At 44.4% G+C, this 17,671-nt stretch overlaps 1 protein-coding gene across 1 annotated transcript; it reads right to left on the bottom strand.

The window, feature by feature from the left end:
• Window positions 1–643: 643 nt before the first annotated feature.
• Window positions 644–9,519, bottom strand: LOC146543213 (uncharacterized). The gene has a single exon (XM_085238280.1). It carries the CDS (start codon window positions 4,655–4,657, stop codon window positions 3,065–3,067), a length of 1,593 nt encoding a protein of 530 aa, XP_085094406.1. The 5' UTR covers window positions 4,658–9,519; the 3' UTR covers window positions 644–3,064.
• Window positions 9,520–17,671: the final 8,152 nt, after the last annotated feature.

The raw sequence follows: 17,671 nt of genomic DNA, 5'->3' as shown, positions 1-17,671 counted from the left end.
TGTCTTCATCCCCTTTGAAAGAAGAACTCCAGAAGATCCTAGGCCCACTAACATATCACAGTGATGCACCAAAACGAATACTGGTTGCTCCACCGCAGAAGAGTCCCATTCAGGAGGGAAAATACCCTATCTCTGAAGATGCTTGGTACACAGATGGATCCAGCAAGGGCAATCCGAGCAAGTGGAGAGCAATAGCATACCATCCGTCTACTGAGACAATCTGGTTTGATGAGGGGGATGGTCAGAGCAGCCAATGGGCAGAACTGCGAGCCGTGTGGATGGTTATAACTAAGGAACCCGGTGATGGTATCCTGAACATCTGTACGGATAGTTGGGCTGTGTACCGAGGGCTCACTTTGTGGATTGCACAGTGGGCCACCCAAGAATGGACTATCCATGCCTGGCCGATCTGGGGCAAGGACATGTGGTCAGACATATGGAATACAGTCAAACACCGGACTGTACGTGTCTACCATGTTTCTGGTCATCAGCCCCTACAGTCACTGGGAAATGATGAAGCAGAGATCTGGCCTGAGTTCGATGGATTGAGAATTCACCATCCAAGAACATCATCCGTTGGTTACATCAGAAGCTAAGGCATATGGGACAAAAGGCAATGTGGGCAGCTGCTAAAGCGTGGGGACTGCCCATACAGCTACCTGACATCGTCCAGGCATGCCGGGATTGCGACGCTTGCTCAAAGATGAGACCGAGACCGCTGCCCGAAACAACAGCCCATCTTGCTAGAGGACACAATCCTCTCCAGCGATGGCAGGTCGACTACGCTGGGCCCCTTCCTCAGTCTGAGGGGGCGAGATATGCCCTGACCTGTGTTGACACTGCAAATGGGCTACTGCAGGCTTATCCAGTACCGAAAGCAAACCAGGCATATACCATCAAGGCACTCACCAAACTGATGTCTGCCTACGGGACACCTCAAGTCATTGAGAGCGACCAAGGAACTCATTTTACTGGTGCACTGATACAACGCTGGGCAGAAGAAAATAACATCGAATGGCGATTCCACCTGCCATATAATCCAACGGGGGCAGGCCTCATTGAACGTTATAACGGTATTCTTAAGGCTGCCCTGAAGACAGACTCCCAGTCCCTGCAGGGGTGGACAAAGAGACTGTATGAAACCTTGCGAGACCTGAATGAAAGACCCTGAGATGGTAGCCCCAGTGCCCTGAGAATGTTGCAGACAACGTGGGCTACCCTGCTTAGGATCCAAATGACGGGCACTGATCATCAGGTAAGACCCCAGATTGGTAATGAAAATCATCTTCTGCTCTCTGCCCCTGAGAATTTAGATCCTGGCACCCACGGAATAAAATGGCCATGGAAGGTGCAGGTAGGACCCAAGTGTTGTGGCCTACTTGCACCTTGGGGGAGATGGTTGGAGGTGGGAGGCTCAGTAGTCCCTCCAGTAATAGGTACATGGCCTACTGATGTTGTGGTCAACACTCCGATTTTCATTGCTAAAGGGCCCCCCATCATATCCCTGTGGCAGATCAGGACACCTCCTTTGGTGCCTGATATTATTATGCAGCCGCAAACATCCAGCCAGAAAGTGTGGTACAGGCGGCCAGGACGTGCCCCTGTACAAGCAGAAGTGTTGACCCAGGATAGAAACACGGCCTGTATGTTGCCCTGGAGGGCAGACCTTCCCCTCTTGGTACCTCTGAAACATCTGTATTTCTCCCCGTGAGTCTTTGAGCCTTCAGGATCACCGGAAGGAATGAAATGTCATCAAAACGTTCCAGTGTTACTGTCAGATCATGTGTAACACCCGGTGATGGTCTGCATGGGACTGATGGAACATAGGACGGACCTGCACCTCACGACCGTATGCCTCCAGTAACATCATCGAGCGCTGGCCCGTAGAAGGAAGTCAACTTTCACCGATCGTCACTCATCTTGAAATTTACCAACATGTGTCGCGATGAAATTGTATAAGCGTCGCAGTGTATTGGATCTCTGTATTAGGGAAAGCTCACCCTTTTAGTCAACCTAATCATTGGTTCATGCAGTGAAGGGGTGGGGTGTATGGGGCTGCTGAATCATGGCCTGAACCTTTGATTGATCACCTGAGGCGAGCAATGAGTCAGCCATGGGAGCACAGGTGAAGGGAATTCACCTGTGCTGCAGGCAGGGGTGGAGCCTGGCTCCACCTCTCCTAGACCCATTTAAGAGCTGACTGCCAGTGGGGAAGGATCTCTCTGGAGATCCGCTCCATCAGGAGTTCAACTCGCGAGCCCAGGACAGGGTGAGCGACTTCCTCTCATTTCCACCTATATAAATTATATTAGCCAAGCTCCAGGACATATGTATACCATCTGTATATCTATTGATTATATACCATCTGTATATCCATTGATTAAACAAATTGTTCTTCAAATTGTAACTCGAAAGCAAGCAGGTCATATGTAACCCTCACCAAATGGACAGCCCGGAACCATTTGCTGTGAACGTAACTGGGAAAGCCTTAAGCCTAATCAGAACAGGGAAGCCTTTATACTTACACAAGAGGGTAGCCCTTAACCATGCCTCCATGTGGGAATCCTTTACTCCTATCCAATGTGGGAACCATTAGCTCTTATCACAAAAGGGAAGCCTTTCATCCTAACCCAGTATGGTAACTCTTCACCCTAAACTCTAACCAAAGCAGTGACCTTTAAGCTAAAGGGTTTTCCTTAAACCTTAACACTAAAGCTGTTGCCTTCCGCCTCGCTTACAGGCCCACCGCCCAGCCTTCTAGGCCCCGCGCAAGACCCAGGCCATCCTCCCATTAACCACACCAATATGATGTGAGGTAGAATGGCGTTTATTGGCAGTGTGTTCCTTGCTTATATAGATTTTGTGTCCCCGCCTGGAAGCTGCATAATCATTGGGTAATTGTTCATTCGCCATCTTTTGCCACGTATTATCAAGCAGGAGGCATAGGGAGGGATCCTACCACGTGACACCCGACATGGTGCCTAAAACAACGTCTCCCGCTCCCCATGCCCGAAAAAGCCTTGCCCCGTTTCAGCGTGACCGCAAACTAACTAAAAGGATTATTCTATAATGCTTCACGAATTGTATGGTACTCCATCCTCTGGCTAAAGGCATCGTCGAGCATCTTTTCAAGGCAGCCACTAACACATTGCATGATGCAAGGGATTATCGTAAGCAGAAGCAGAACTGCAATCAGCACTAAGAAAAACCCTCTAACTGAAGGGATTAGCCATGAGCCCCCGCTGCCGAAAAGGTTATGTAGCCAATCCGACAACGGGTCAGTCTGTACCATAATTTTCTCGGTGTGTACCTTCAGCCATTGCAATCTTTTATGAATAGACTCTGAATGATCGCTTAAATTGAAACAGCACATCCCGTCAAAGTCTTGGCATCCATGTCCATGAGCTAAAAGCAAAAAGTCTATAGCAGCTCTATTCTGGGTCATTGCATGTCTTATCCCGTCAACATCTGATATGAGTTCCGTCAGGAGGTCCGATGTCTCGTTGGCCTGTTTCACTGCCAGACACGCCAAACGCTCAATCTCCTTTAGTGCGTGTGCTGTACCAAAGAATGGTAATATGGATGCGAAAATGCGTGCAGTCAGCCCCCAGAGACTTACTTCGTCACCACAGTCTGGGCCCAATGTTTGTAATGATCGTTTTCTCTGTGCCACACCTCCTATACTGGCAGCATTATGTTTTATGTTCCTTAATGTGGTCTGATTGAGGGTCAACACTAATAACCTCCCTATGTAACACGGACCACCTAGGGGTTTTTGAGGAATACCCAGCCAAGCGCGATCCCCACAGATAAGGAATAAACCCAGGGGTAGTGCTTTAGCTGTGTCGTCCTTCCCCTGAACTTTCTTAGGATAACGTGGTATTGAACCGAAACAACAATCATCTGCTCTTGTTCTGGTCCGAGTGTGGTTACAGGGGGGTGATGTTCTCCGCTCCCCACTTGGAAGCGTGAAGGCATGGGTGATATTATAATCAAACCACTCTACATTGTATATGTCCCTGCTGCTATACCAAGCCACGTTTTTATAGACACAGCCTGCAGTGCTGTTACTGTATCCTCCATGTATCATGGGAGCGGAGAATCCACAGTAGCTCCCCCACTGCTTGTACGCAGGATCGTAAGGGCTAACAGATGTAAATCCGCGGGCTAGTGCAGGCCACCTTCCAGAAGCTAGACCGCCAAAGAATATGCATGCAGTAGGATATGTCCAGTTTCCAGCCAAGGTCCATTTTTCGTTCTCGATTCCCCGAGATCCTAATATATCTAGCTCCTGAGGGCCCCAGGGAAGAGAAATGTTGAGAGTCTTGAGCAAGCACTGTGTTATTTCAGCCTGATCCTCTACTTCTTGCCTCACCACACTCATAAAGGTTTTATTGGTTCTTTTAAAGCATGATCCCTTTTCACCATACTCCTCCCACTGTGAATGTCTGATATCTGGGTACCCTATTAGGCAGGTTCGAAATGGAGAACTTGCCGTTTGTAGGCTAAGGCAAAAATCTTTCTGCCCCGTTCTGTTAGCCCACTCCACCCACACATTGAGCGGCCGCGGTATCCGGTAAACCCCTTCCGCTTTACTAATTATGCACGATAGAATAACACACAGACACAGCTCCAAGATCTCAATGTTACTTCTCATGGACAACAATGGCTGTCTATCGGATCCTTCCTCCCTTTTTGGACCTTTGTGAAGGAAGGGTCTTGATCCTGATCCTCCAGACACTTTTCTTCCGAGATGTTTAGGGGTAGATCTTTCTGTTGGATCTCTGGGCCTTCCGAAGAGTAGATCCTACAAACAAATTTACTCATAACCTGATTAGTCCTTGCTAATATCTGGCCGCACCTTTCTGGAGGGGATCCAAAAGACCTTTCCCGAGTCTTGGTGTTTAACTGCGGCATACCCACGTCCCCACACTAGTATAGACCATCCTCTTTCCCAGGGACCACTATCTGACTTAATTTTAACCGGAGGTCCTTCACTCAGTATCTTTGGCTGCCAATATTTTTGGATCGGGGTTCAACTGTTCTCCCCCCGCTCAAAATGATTCAATGCAAATATTGCCCGGGCCAGGATTTCGAGTTGCCAACTTACTGGAATCCGGCCCCTATGTCCCTCCCCCTCCCCAAGGGCACGGATCTTGTCCTTGAGGAGGCGGTTAGCCCTTTCAATAATAGCTTGGCCCTGTGAGTTACCAGGAATCCCCGTAATGTGCGATATTCCCCAACGCAGTAGCCACTCCTGGGTCGACCGCGACACAAAGCAAGACCCATTATCAGTCTTGATTTGGCGTGACATTTCCAGCGTCGCTATAGCTGTCGCCCAGTGGTGCTGCGCCGCAGAGGAGTTGGCGCGTGCATGCTGGGTGGCAACAATGACAGAAGACGTGTCAGTCGTAACTGCAAGCCACTGTCTCGGCGCCATGCGAGGTTCTAAAGTAAAATCCATTTGCCAGATTTCCAGTGGGGCAAGGCCACAGGGATTGACCCCTGCCCCTATAACCGGTGCTGAGTTACAATGCGAGCAAGCCTGAACAACTTCGCGCACTAATGATAGCGGGATCAAACAGGTGCGAGCCAGTGCCCATGCTCCTATATGCAGGGTGGAGTGAAGATCACGGGCGGTCTGCAAGGTTAAGACCCGTGTTCCTGCTAATCAATCTGCGACCATATTTCCCATAGTAAAAATCCCTGGTACTGAGGAGTGGCTGCGAACGTGAAGTACAGCCATAGGTGCGGACCTGGTCGCAAGAGCCTCCTCTAACAGGGAGGCCACAATCGTGCTCGGCAGTCCCTCTTTTCCCATTCGGATAAGGAGCCTGGCAACAAAGGCGGAGTCAGACCCCAGGTCTTTAATTCTGCCGCCCTTTGGGTTGACATAGCTCTCTGAGAGAGAGCCGCGGTTAACGAATCCCACCTCCCAGGGTCATATACTTCATAGGGAGAATTTAAAAGCCCCTCCTTTTCGAGGAGCGTAAGGATGGCAGCCACATCCTTCCTAGAAGGAGTGGACTTGCCGCAATAGGTCTTACAAGCATGTAGCAATACCTTAATGACGGATTCCATAATGGCCCAGGGATCGTCCCTCCGCCCTTCCATGCCTCCAGGAATGCAGACGTGGGATAATTTACAGCACTGTGTAGCCCCAGGGGGGTCCACCCCCCTCTAGCTCTTCCACCGCCTTACCGCGGTAGGCTCCTGCGTCTGTCACACAGCCAGCGGGCGTAACTATAAGGCTCAAAGTGAACCAGATCACGTCGGGGTCACCATTTGTTGCCTTCCGCCTCGCTTACAGGCCCACGGCCCAGCCTTCTAGGTCCCGCGCAAGACCCTGGCCATCCTCCCATTAACCACACCAATATGATGTGAGGTAGAATGGCGTTTATTGGCAGTGTGTCCCTTACTTATATAGATTTTGTGTCCCCGCCTGCAAGCTGCATAATCATTGGGTAATTGTTCATTTGCCATCTTTTGCCACGTATTATCAAGCAGGAGGCATAGGGAGGGATCCTACCACGTGACACCCGACATGGCGCATATTGCCTAATACAACAGGGAGCAAACTGGTCTATGTGGGAGAAGATGCCATCTTCACTGGAGCAAGTGTGACACTGAGTAGCGTCAAGTAGTCTGATTGGGATGAAATGTGCTAGTATTTCTGGGAGAAAATGTCTAGTTATGGAGAGAAAATGTCCTGTTGTGGGGGCAGAAACTGGTATTTTGGGGAGAAAATGCCCTCTTGATGGGAGTAAGATTCGTACTGAGGAGTGTCAAGTAGTATTTGTGATAGAAAATGGGAGGTATGTGCAAGAGGCCCAGTATTTCGGAGAGAAAATGTCTTGTTTTGGGGGGAAGCGTTCACGTATGTGTGAGAGAAGTGTGTTTCTTGGAGCAAATGGGCGGAAGAGATGATGTATTTGCGAGAAAGCTGGTGTTTCTGGGAGCAAATGCCATCTTGTTGGGAAAGAAAAGGTATTTGCGGGCGAATGAGTGGCCTAGTTCTTAGCAAAGTGGTAAATGTGGGAGCAAATGTCATTGCTTTTTGGTGGAAGATGAGATCTTTGGGGGACTCACGTAGTGTTGGTGGATGAAAATGTCACGCATTTGCGAGAGGAGTGGTATTTCTGGGAGCAAATGGCCTGTATTTGGGATAGAAATGGTCTCTGAGTGATCCAATGCCCTATTTCTGGGAGAAAATGTCATCCTGTGGAGTGCAATGTAGTCTATTAGGGAGGAAATGGGAGGTATTCCGAAGCAAACGGGCATTTCTGGAAGAAAATGTCTTATTCTGGGGGGGAAAAGGTCATCTACCTGTGAGCAAGCTGGTGTTTCTGGGAGAAAATGTCCCCATTTGGGGGACAGAAATGGTATTTCTGGTTGAAAGTGCCACATATTGGTGAGGCAACTGGTGTTTCTGAGGGAATATGCCATCTCTTTGGGATACAAACGGTATTTCTGAAATGAAATGCCCCAACGTCTGAGAGTAAGTATCATAATGAGGAATGTCGTGTAGTCTATTTGGGAGGAAGTGGGAGGTATTTCTAAGAGTGCCGGTATTTCTGGGAGCAAATGTCCTACTGAGGGAAGAAATGCCCTATGTGGAGAAGAAATCTACTACTTCTTCCCAGAACTGTCATGCAATGTGGAGAAAATGTCCTATGGATGGGAGAAAAGTGGTATTTTGGGGAGAAATTGTCCTCTTCTTGGATGCAAGTGTCCGATTTGGTATTGTCATTGAGCTGGTATTTCTGGGAGAAAATGTCCTATTTTTGTTGGAAAAAGTCCCATTTGGAATTGTAATGTAGTACTTAGTGGATGAAACATGAAGTCTTCTTCTGGTAGCAGATGTTATCAATTTGGGGAGAAGACTAGTTGTTGAGGGAGAAAAGATCATTCTTTGGGGAGAAGATGTCCTATTTCAGATGGAAAAGTAGAACTTCTGGGAGAAAATGTCCTCTATTTGGGCAAAATCTCATATTTCTGGGAGGAAATGAGTATATTAGAATAGTGTTTCTGGCCGAAAAAGTCATGGATTTGTGAGAAGACTGGTCTTTCTGGGAGAAAATGTCATAAATGAGGGAGAAAAATGGTATTTCTGTGACACGGTGCCATATTCTTGATGGTAAGTATCACATTGAGTAGAGTTGTACTTCTGGGAGCAAATGTCATCTCTTTGGGAGAGTGGTGGTATTTTGCTGTGAGAATGTCATATGTTTGGGAGAAAGCTGCTATTTCTGTCAGCAAAGGTCATCCTTTTGGCTAAAAAATGCCATCTTTGGTATTGTCATGTTGTACTTTTTGGAGAAAAGGTGAAGTATTTCTAAGGAAACAGACCTTTATTTCCAAGTAACGGAAGCAAAGATGTCAAGGTGATGCTTTTCCAGTTTGCTGAAGCAATCGAATACCATGACTATCTAGGCCAGCTGCCAGCAGAACTGCACTTGAACTATCTTATAAGAGTGCCACTTCATATCTGCTTTAATTCTGTCCCAGAATTTCAAAGTCTAATGCAGGAAAGTACATGAAAGAATTCCTCCTTCAATCAACTTCTCCTTGTTCATATACAGAAGAGCGTCACCTTGCTTTCAAAAGATACAGGAAATAAAGCGAACAACCAAGGGCTTTTATGCCTTTTGAAAAAAGGAAAATGGAGCAGGAATGGATCGTGAATGTCTTGGTCGATACCTTACAGAGCTGAAATAATAAGCAAGAAAGAATGTCTTCTGGGAAGGAGCCTCCCTGCTTGAAGGATGTGCCTTGACCTGCAAATGGTAAGCAAGCATCTATATACTGTTTCAGTTTGAATTTGAAACAGGATGATACCGGATAAGAAGCCAAAAACAAGCAAAAAAGCAAAATCTGTTGAGATGACTTCTTGCCTTAAACAATACCAGCAATAGCAATATGCCTGCTGATAAATTGACCTTGATAGACCTGCTGGATACTAAAGCAATTTCAGTTCCTATCAGAGCTCAGTTGAAGAGTTTTTCCAAACACCAGCAAAAGAAGTGGTTGGAGAACAAGAATACCCTCCTGTAGTCCATTACCATCTTTCAGCTTGATTGCTCTCGCAGCTTCTATTAATCACATTGCCTACAGCCATTGTGAAATGAACAACTAGGTTACGAAAAGAAACAGTCAAGTGATGCCTTACCTCCATTAGTCTTTAGTTTTCCCTAACTCGAACACTTAGGGTCATAAATTAATTGCTTGTTGCTATTCTTTCAAGAGCTGACCTTAGCTGAAGAATTTTATGGCACTCAAATATCTCTCCAAGACTCTAAGGATTTGGTGTCCGCATAGAACTTCGAGGGAACAAACAAACCAACAAAACTTGGATATACTTCAATTCAATTCCCATGGGGAAAATAGCCATGCTAGAATCCGCAGAAGATCCACACTGCTGACCTTCAGCAAACAAAGCCAAATGTTTGTCCCATCAGCAACAGAGTACTGAAATGACAGCAGCAACAATTTCATTTGAAATAAAAGCAGGTAAGACAAAAAAACAGGGTGTGGTCCGGCCATGCGGAATTTAGCATTTAGCAGAATCAGAAAGGCTTTTCTATGCTCCTTAAAGAACACTGCAGCATGCATCAACCGGAAAGTTATTTTATATAGGCACTTAACATTCAACAACTCTCTCAAGAAACAGACTCTTGGTTTTGGATGAAGTTCAATAAGGGTACCTACCATAATCAGCAGATGATAGGAATGCAGTAACTAGAGATTTCTAGATGCCCATCTGCGTAAGTACATGGAGGCCATTGCTCAACAGTGCTCTGCAAAAAGACATGAGCAACGTTCTGGAAATATAAATGCCACACGTAGGTGATAGATGGTGTCAATTACTACTGACATCAAACTGAGAACTTCCTGGGTATAGTCAGAGAGCCCTTCTAGCAGCAGAATTCTGCTATTGATCATCTCTCTTCTTCAATGTGTCTTTTGAATCGAACTCGTTTCAAAGCAACATGGAGGTTCCTGCAGAAGGAAGAACTAAACCAGTAATGTTCAAGTCCAGTAAAGTAGAAAGAAGTTCTGGTCAGTTCAGCAGCAGGAATTCAGCATAATACACGCTTGTACTGGCAGCTCCAGTTCAAGTGCTTTCAACAATGACAAGTGAACACTGGTTCACTTCCATGATGAGTTGACAGCATCCCAAATGGGCTGTAACAACTCCTCATAAAGCTTCTCACTTGCCAAATCTGGCAGCTCAGAAGTATTACTTCTCAGGAGCAAAAGACCTCCATTTTAACTGCATCTCAAGGTACAGGAAAGGACGTTTCCATTTGCTAGGAGAACTTGCTAATATCCTGCTTTCTGCAAAACTGCTTCTTTGCCATGAATTTGGATCATACCAAACTCCTAACCATCCCTACCCCCAACATGTAAATTCACCAGAGACAATGTTATCAGAGGGCTACTTTGAAATTCTTCCATCTTAGACTTCATTAATTCATTACATTGCAAAGCAAATCTAATTTCACTACTTGACCATGGCCATTGCTCTGCAACTTTGTGTCTGTAGATGAACATTCAGGAACTGCATAGTTCCTGGTGCAGTGGTTAAACAACGTTGCACTTGCCTAGTCAGATGGAACCTGAATTTTCAAGCTACGCTTGTAGATACCAGCAAGCTTATCCCTGCTATCTACCTAATTTGCCCAAGGTCAATCCCAAGTTAACTATTCCACTCTTTACTCTCATGCTCCTGCAGGCAATTGTTTTCTCCCTAGGCTAAAGCAAAACTGAACTAAATTCATCTACACAAGCCACAAGACTTGTTCTATTGTGAATGCTTTCTTGATCAAACGTTTCGCCACTAGGAAGTCTCGTAGGTGTTCCAGTCATACCAGAACTAGCAATGTAGCATATTCCTTTTTAACTGAAATCAGTCTGTTAAAAGAGCTTGCACTCGCAGCTTGAAAAGCCCATCTAGAAACATAGGTGGCACCAGCAGTGCGTACCATCTCCTAAGCTATTCAGTGTATTTATCAGGAGCCAAGTTACTTGTTTCAGAACAAAATGTCACACTGAGCTGAGAAAAGGGGTTTTAAAATGTAAACTCTTACAGAGCGATGCAAAGATTAGAGAAAACTCATCTACAGAGGCTTACGAAGGATCAAAATTTTACCCTGGGATCAATGTTGCTTCTCCTACAGGTTCTTTTTTTGTTCCACTGTAAATGGTGCTAAAATACAGAGTAGCTGAAAGTGTAATCAAAGTTGCAATCCAACCATGATGCATCCTAATCTGGACATGAATCTAATTACACAGGCATCCATAGAACTGCAGAAAACAAGTGAGATTTGGGCAAAATTCACCCTAGAAATAAATTCAGAGCATACCATCTCCACTATCTCCACCAAATTCTCTCCAGGACAATGGATATCCCCAGAATGAGTTACCAGAACTCACCCTTAGAAGATAGTTTGGCTAGAGGAGGTTGCACTGCTTTGCCTGCTGCTTAGTACAAGAGCCATGTTAATGCACAGCTACACTAGAGAATGGACTTGACGTTACTTCTGTGATTACGGTCATGGGCACAAACAATCCGAAAGCTCTCAGAGCTCTCCTGAAACTCACATCTCCTGAGTAACTCATTCCAGGTGATAAGCAGATGGCAGATGTCCACCACCAGGCAGTGCCACTGCTTTGCTCCCACGTGTTGATGAAGGATATTTCTTTGCCCAAAAGCTTTTCATTCCCAACTTCCTCAGCTTTCAGGCTGGAAAAGAGGTCAAATCAATGAGACGTATTTTCACAAAATGGTTCTGCTAAGGTGCTATCTTTAACAAAAAGACGACGTTTTGCAATGAGAGGAGATTATTTTCTTCTCAAACTACATACTACATAGTTAACTTTTCAGGTTTGTGGGGACGAGGACAAGCTAACAGACAGAAACATTAAAAACTATATTTGCACAGTGGTTTGGTCTGGATTTTTTCTCTTTTGATGGCTGCTTATGTTGTATTCCAAATGAAAGCACAGCACAACATGAGGATTTGTCAGTTTGGGCATCATTTGCAACTCAAGGCTCTGTTTTTCTTACCATATGACAAAACACCCACTTTTAAATGCTGTGGCTGCTAGAAGAGTTTAACTTTTTTCTTTCAGATCCTCTGTTTGCATGGGGTTAAGAGAATACAATAAACAAGATGGTAGGGGAAATAGTCTAGTTCTTTTTTTGGTGTTAAGCAAGCGGGCATTCACCTGAAATGTTTGCCACCTTAGGGAACCATATACACAGGTCCTAAAGGGTTTTCCCTGCGGAGTCAGAAACCTTGTGAGAAAGGATTTCCAGCTGCTAGTTAATCTGGATGCTATCCACCAAACATCCTCACAATTATGGCTACCATATTATGGCCAGCTAGTCTGCCAGTTTATCCCAGAAATAGTTACCATCATGAACAACCCAAAACCATTCAGCCAGGTTGATGAATGCATGTTTACAGCAAATACACACAGCCATTTCCAGAAACTGCTCATTACAGACATAAAGCTAGGTCTGCACAAAGGGGGGCAGTGCAGCGCGACGGCTCATGTTCAAGACAACTTTGACTTACGTATCATCAGTCTTACACTGTGGTTGGACTGCCCTAGGCAAAAAACACAAAACTACAGCTTCCCTCTTCCTTCAACCTTTTCACCTCTTTCCCATACGCCACAAGAAAAAGCACTGTTGGTTCACAGTAGTACCTTTAGGTCACCACAATGCCTTTTACTTGAGAGTAAAAAGGTGCAGTTGCACTGAAACAAGTACACTGCCACGAAAAGAGAAGTAGACAGTCACAAAAGCAGAACTGGCCTCACCTGCAGAAACTTACCAAAACAGGCTCATTTTCCCTGGTGTTTTTCATTTCATTACCAAAAAACACTGAAGTAATCAGATGGAATTATACTCCAATACATATTGGTCATGTGTGAGATGTTCTTTTTTAAATCAAAAGCATGTCTTCAGGTAACGGGGAAATGTACAGCCGTGAGAGATATGCATTGTTCATCCAAAGCGAAACGAAAGAGGAAGACAGAAAGGAACATCATTCTCTTAAAGCCACAGCTCCCGTGGTTCCTCTCTACCGCTGTCCCCTTCCCACTTGAAGTGCACCAGTTTCTGCTGCCATGAGCTGCCACCTCTGCCCAGAAGGAAACTCCGTCAGAGATCTCAGTCATCAGATTTGGATCCATTCAGCTGAATTGATGTCAGATGCCATTTTTCGGGTCTGTCATCAGGCCAAACATAGGCATAGCCATGACAGTAGATTAGCCTCCTGCCAAATTTTCAGTCTCTTGCAAAACCCAAGGGATTCTCAAGTCAGTGGCTGCAAGAACCAATATAGCAGAACAACGTATTCCACCCTGTCTTACTTAAGCTACGAAGATCAATCATTTTGATTTCAATTAGTCCAGAAATGTAGGCTGAGGATTATCCCTAACACAGTTGTTGTCAACCTGTATGCCAAATGTCAACATGCATTTCAAGCCATCTGATAGTCCAGGGAATTATCGGAGAGCTGCATCTACTAGGAAAAGAATTAACCCATCAATATGTTGTGAATCAGAAAGATTCCGAAAGATTTCTTACAGAACAAAAGAAGGAATCAGAGTAGGAAAATCAGTCCGTCACAACCAGCAATCTAGATTGTCGAGAATAGTAACAATTCCTATTGTGTTCAAGCTGATCCTTCAGTTTTAGGCAACAGCATGAGCAAATGCAGCAACTGTAACAGCAAGATCCAGTAGCCCAGGCCACACGAGTTCAGCATATAATCTCTCGGCCATAGCTAATATCTAGAGGCTGCTTTAAATGTAGCTTCTATTTTTCTTAGACTTTTGAAAAGTTCCACCACAAAACTCCATCTATATTAACAATCTGTACTAACGATTCCCTTTTCTCTCAGAAAAAAACAGTGTGTTTCATTGTGAAGAAGTAGAATGTTCTGTCTTAATCATTTTTTCTAGGAAAGATCTCACTTATGTTTCAAGAAAGTAAACTTAGATTCCTAATAACCAGGAACAGAGGGCGATATTCATTTCTTTACAACTGTCCGTTGCTGGATAAGAGACCAAGAGATAAATAAACAGAAATGAATCCTCCTTTCATGTCATTCTCCGAGATTCTGTGCTATAAAAACATCCCATTTATAGTATTTCATTACTTTCTCCTCACCAATTTTCAGCTTCTCAATGATTAATCCCTTCCCCCTTCTCCGCAGTCTATCACCATGGCCACATCAGGAAGAGTTAGAAGACACATGTGTAGGGAGCCGGGCCCTTCTTCCTATGGCACCCCTTCCCTACTCTCAAGTTCTTCTGATTCCACCACAGCACTGCATGCAGCTGAATCTGCATGGTTCCAAGTTACCATATGTGACAGCATCTCTGATTTGATAAGGCACTCGTGAGCTCATGAAACTCTTCTGGTTCTGCATATACTCCAAGATGTAGACGATGAATAACTAAGTCCACAGATTCTCAAGCCGGTCAACTTTTCTCACCTGAAAGATTTTGCTGTGTAATTCCATTACCTTTGGAATACTCCCTGTCAGACCTCTGTCTGTCACCCAATTTCAGGCCATCTCTAGTGGAAAGCATTTCCCCAGCGCATGTTGAGCTCCTGGTTAGAAAACTGTTGGAAGGAAATAACTCACTCTGATTATGCCATGCCAACTCTGGGGTATCCTTTCTCAGAATGCAGTTGGATGATATTTGGAAGAAAATGATGGAAAGCAACAAGAACTCCAAAAAACTGGCCTTAATGTTCTCAATTTGCAGAACAACTGGTACTCATGGGCCAATCAAAATCGTTTTTTTTTCCATCTCCATGGACCAAACGCTAGAGTGCTTCCTTGAGTTATTCTTAAAGACTTGCTCCTAGCACTTTTCACTATTCCCTGTCTTTGTTCCCACACAAGTGCCAAGATCGCTACTCTGAAGACTAATGATGAAACCAGAAATCTGAAAATAGAGAGACCCTCCTAGATGCAGGACAGGCTCAGCATGGCCAGCAGCTGGGCTCATCCTACCCACAGAGATGAGGAAGCAGCAAAGAAAGATGAGTATTGTCTGGGTATTGTGTATGGTCCTCTTCTCTGACGCTTGCTGGTGACTTTTCTAGAGAAGCACAACTTAGTCCATCGAGCTCAAACAACCTTGGATTGACAAGAACATGCAGCCTTCTATGAGAATGGAAAGCAAGGCAAATTTATTCTCCCATCGTTCACTGCTTGGGCAAGGAAGTTATTTCTATGTGAAGCAACTCTTTTGAGATGCAAGTCAAAATTCAGTGTTAGACTAAGTTGTCAAAAGTCTTGATGACTGAATTGTTCAGGATCTCTAAATCAAAACTACAAGAGCTCATAATTTACAAGTAGAGGCCGTAAGGCCTTTCAAAAACTCATATACAGACATTCCTTGTCCAACACAGAAGGAGAATGAGTGGTGGCCTCATCAGTTAGACCCAGAGCAAAGTCTTTTTATTTACTTCAGCCACATTCAACTTCAAGATCAATTTAATCGTAACAAGAACTTCTCAATCTACCATGCTGAGATTCTTTTCACTACGTAGATTCAAGTGCAATCTTTCCTAATGTCAAGACTATCTGGAGCTGCTGGAGAGTTACAAGGCATCAAAACAGACACAGAAGAACAACTGTTTTGCACAAGTCATTTGTTCAGCATTGGATTAATATGTCAGCAATATAAAATCCTGCTCTTTTGAGACCATTTGATACTGGAAGAAAACGCTAGGAGAAAATTCCAAGAGTTACAATCAAGAAAGCACTGATCGTATCCGCGTAAGTGCAGAGCTCTTTCTGTTTTGTTATGCTCCAGTAATGGACAGAATGGTGTTATTTGCATCCAACCCAAATCCCATTAGACTGTAGCTGCTGCTTTCTGACACTCTTCAAATCATACTAGCTTCCTGAATTATCACGTCTGGGGCTGTTTTAAAAAACCTACACAAACAGTTGTTATGTTTTTATGAGGTGAATCATTAGCATCATACATTTAGAATGGAAACCCAAAAGTATTCAGAGTAAAAGACATTTCTTTTACTGCCTGCAGATGTGCATTCGCTGGATTGTCTGACTAAGGAAAGCTATGTGTTCCTGCTGCTGTTAGTATACACCAACAGGCCTTTCCTAAATGACAGAAAAATTGAAGCGAGTCACCTTTAGAAAGTAATACGCAGGAAAGTAACGGCAAGAAATCTTCCTCTTTTTCCTGAGGGTAATTTTCATATTGTCTTATTCTTAGAAGAAAAAAATCATTTTCTTTTGAATCTTCTTGATTCATCTACTCGCAGCGCACTTCAGTCAAACACTGCTGGGGAATCTAGCTGAGCAACAGTAGGAGCTGGGGCTGGGGCGTGTTACGTCCTCAGAAGGCCTACACTGCAAGACTGGAAGCAATCTATTATTTACTGTCATATCCTTTATACACATGACGTTAGTGTAGCAGAAAGCATTAGAGACTCTAGATCATATGGTAATTCAAGATTCTTCAAGAAGTTCCTCATCTTGTATCAAAAGACATCAAGTACGTCAAGTACTCATGAAAGCACCATCCTTTCAAGCCCATATGTACTGGCGGCTACTTTTGCTAATCACACTCACGCAGACTTTTCTGGAATGGTTTCTAAGTTGAAAGTACAAATCAGCCATCCTACTGTATCTGACAATATGGTTAAATTGGAAGTCATGTAACACCTCACCTCAGAGAACTGAAGAAGGAAATAGCTAATGAGAAAGTCTAATGACAACTCTTGCTCTGCTACCATTCAAAAAGCGCAGGGCAGGTCTTTGGCCAAAGATGACTTAACTCTGTCGTGATCTACTGCTGCAGAAAGGAAGAAACCTCACTGAGACCACTGAAATCTGGAGCAAGTTCAAAATGTCATCTTCACTATAGCATTCTAGTAATAATAAAGCAGAAGATGAAAAGCTGTTTCGAATCAGCATCCTGATGAATGTACAGGGTACGATGATCAGGTATCCTCACAGCACAGAACATAGCACTAGCCTCCCCAGTTCTTCAGCTACTTGCTGAAAGAGGCTGTCCTACAGCATACTCATTCTCAGCCTGTCCGTACAAATTCATAGGTAGCAGTAGATACAAGCATGCTTTTTAAATCATGCTTTTGAACTTCATGGACAGAAGTTTTTTATTACTGCCTGCAAAAGTGGAGTTTTTTCAGGCTTTGAGTTTCAAACCGGACTCTGATTCCAGTTATTTCTTAGCTAAGACTTCTGCCTGCAACCAAGACTAGGACATTTTCCCCAGAAATACCACTTTTCTCACATACATAGGACATTTTCTCCACACTGGATGACATTTCTAGTAAGAAGTACCAGTTTTCTTCTCCACATAGGGCATTTTCTTCCCTCATTTGCTCCCAGAAATACCGGCACTCTTAGAAATACCTCACATTTCCTCCCAAATAGACTACACTGCACTCCTCATTATGACACTTACTCCGAAACTTTGGGGCATTTCATTTCAGAAATACCATTTGTATCGCAAATAGATGGCATTTTCCTTCAGAAACAGCAGTTTCCCTAATAAATATGTGGCGCTTTCGACCAGAAATACCATTTCTGTCCTCCAAAAGGTGGCATTTTCTCCCAGAAACACCAGCTTTCTTACAGAT

This window comes from Meleagris gallopavo, chromosome 17, assembly GCF_905368555.1.
Source record: "Meleagris gallopavo chromosome 17, MGAL_WU_HG_1.1, whole genome shotgun sequence".
Taxonomy (NCBI): Eukaryota; Metazoa; Chordata; class Aves; order Galliformes; family Phasianidae; genus Meleagris; species Meleagris gallopavo.
The sequence above is the reverse complement of the archived record's forward strand: the minus strand, read 5'-3'. Positions and strand labels throughout refer to the sequence as shown.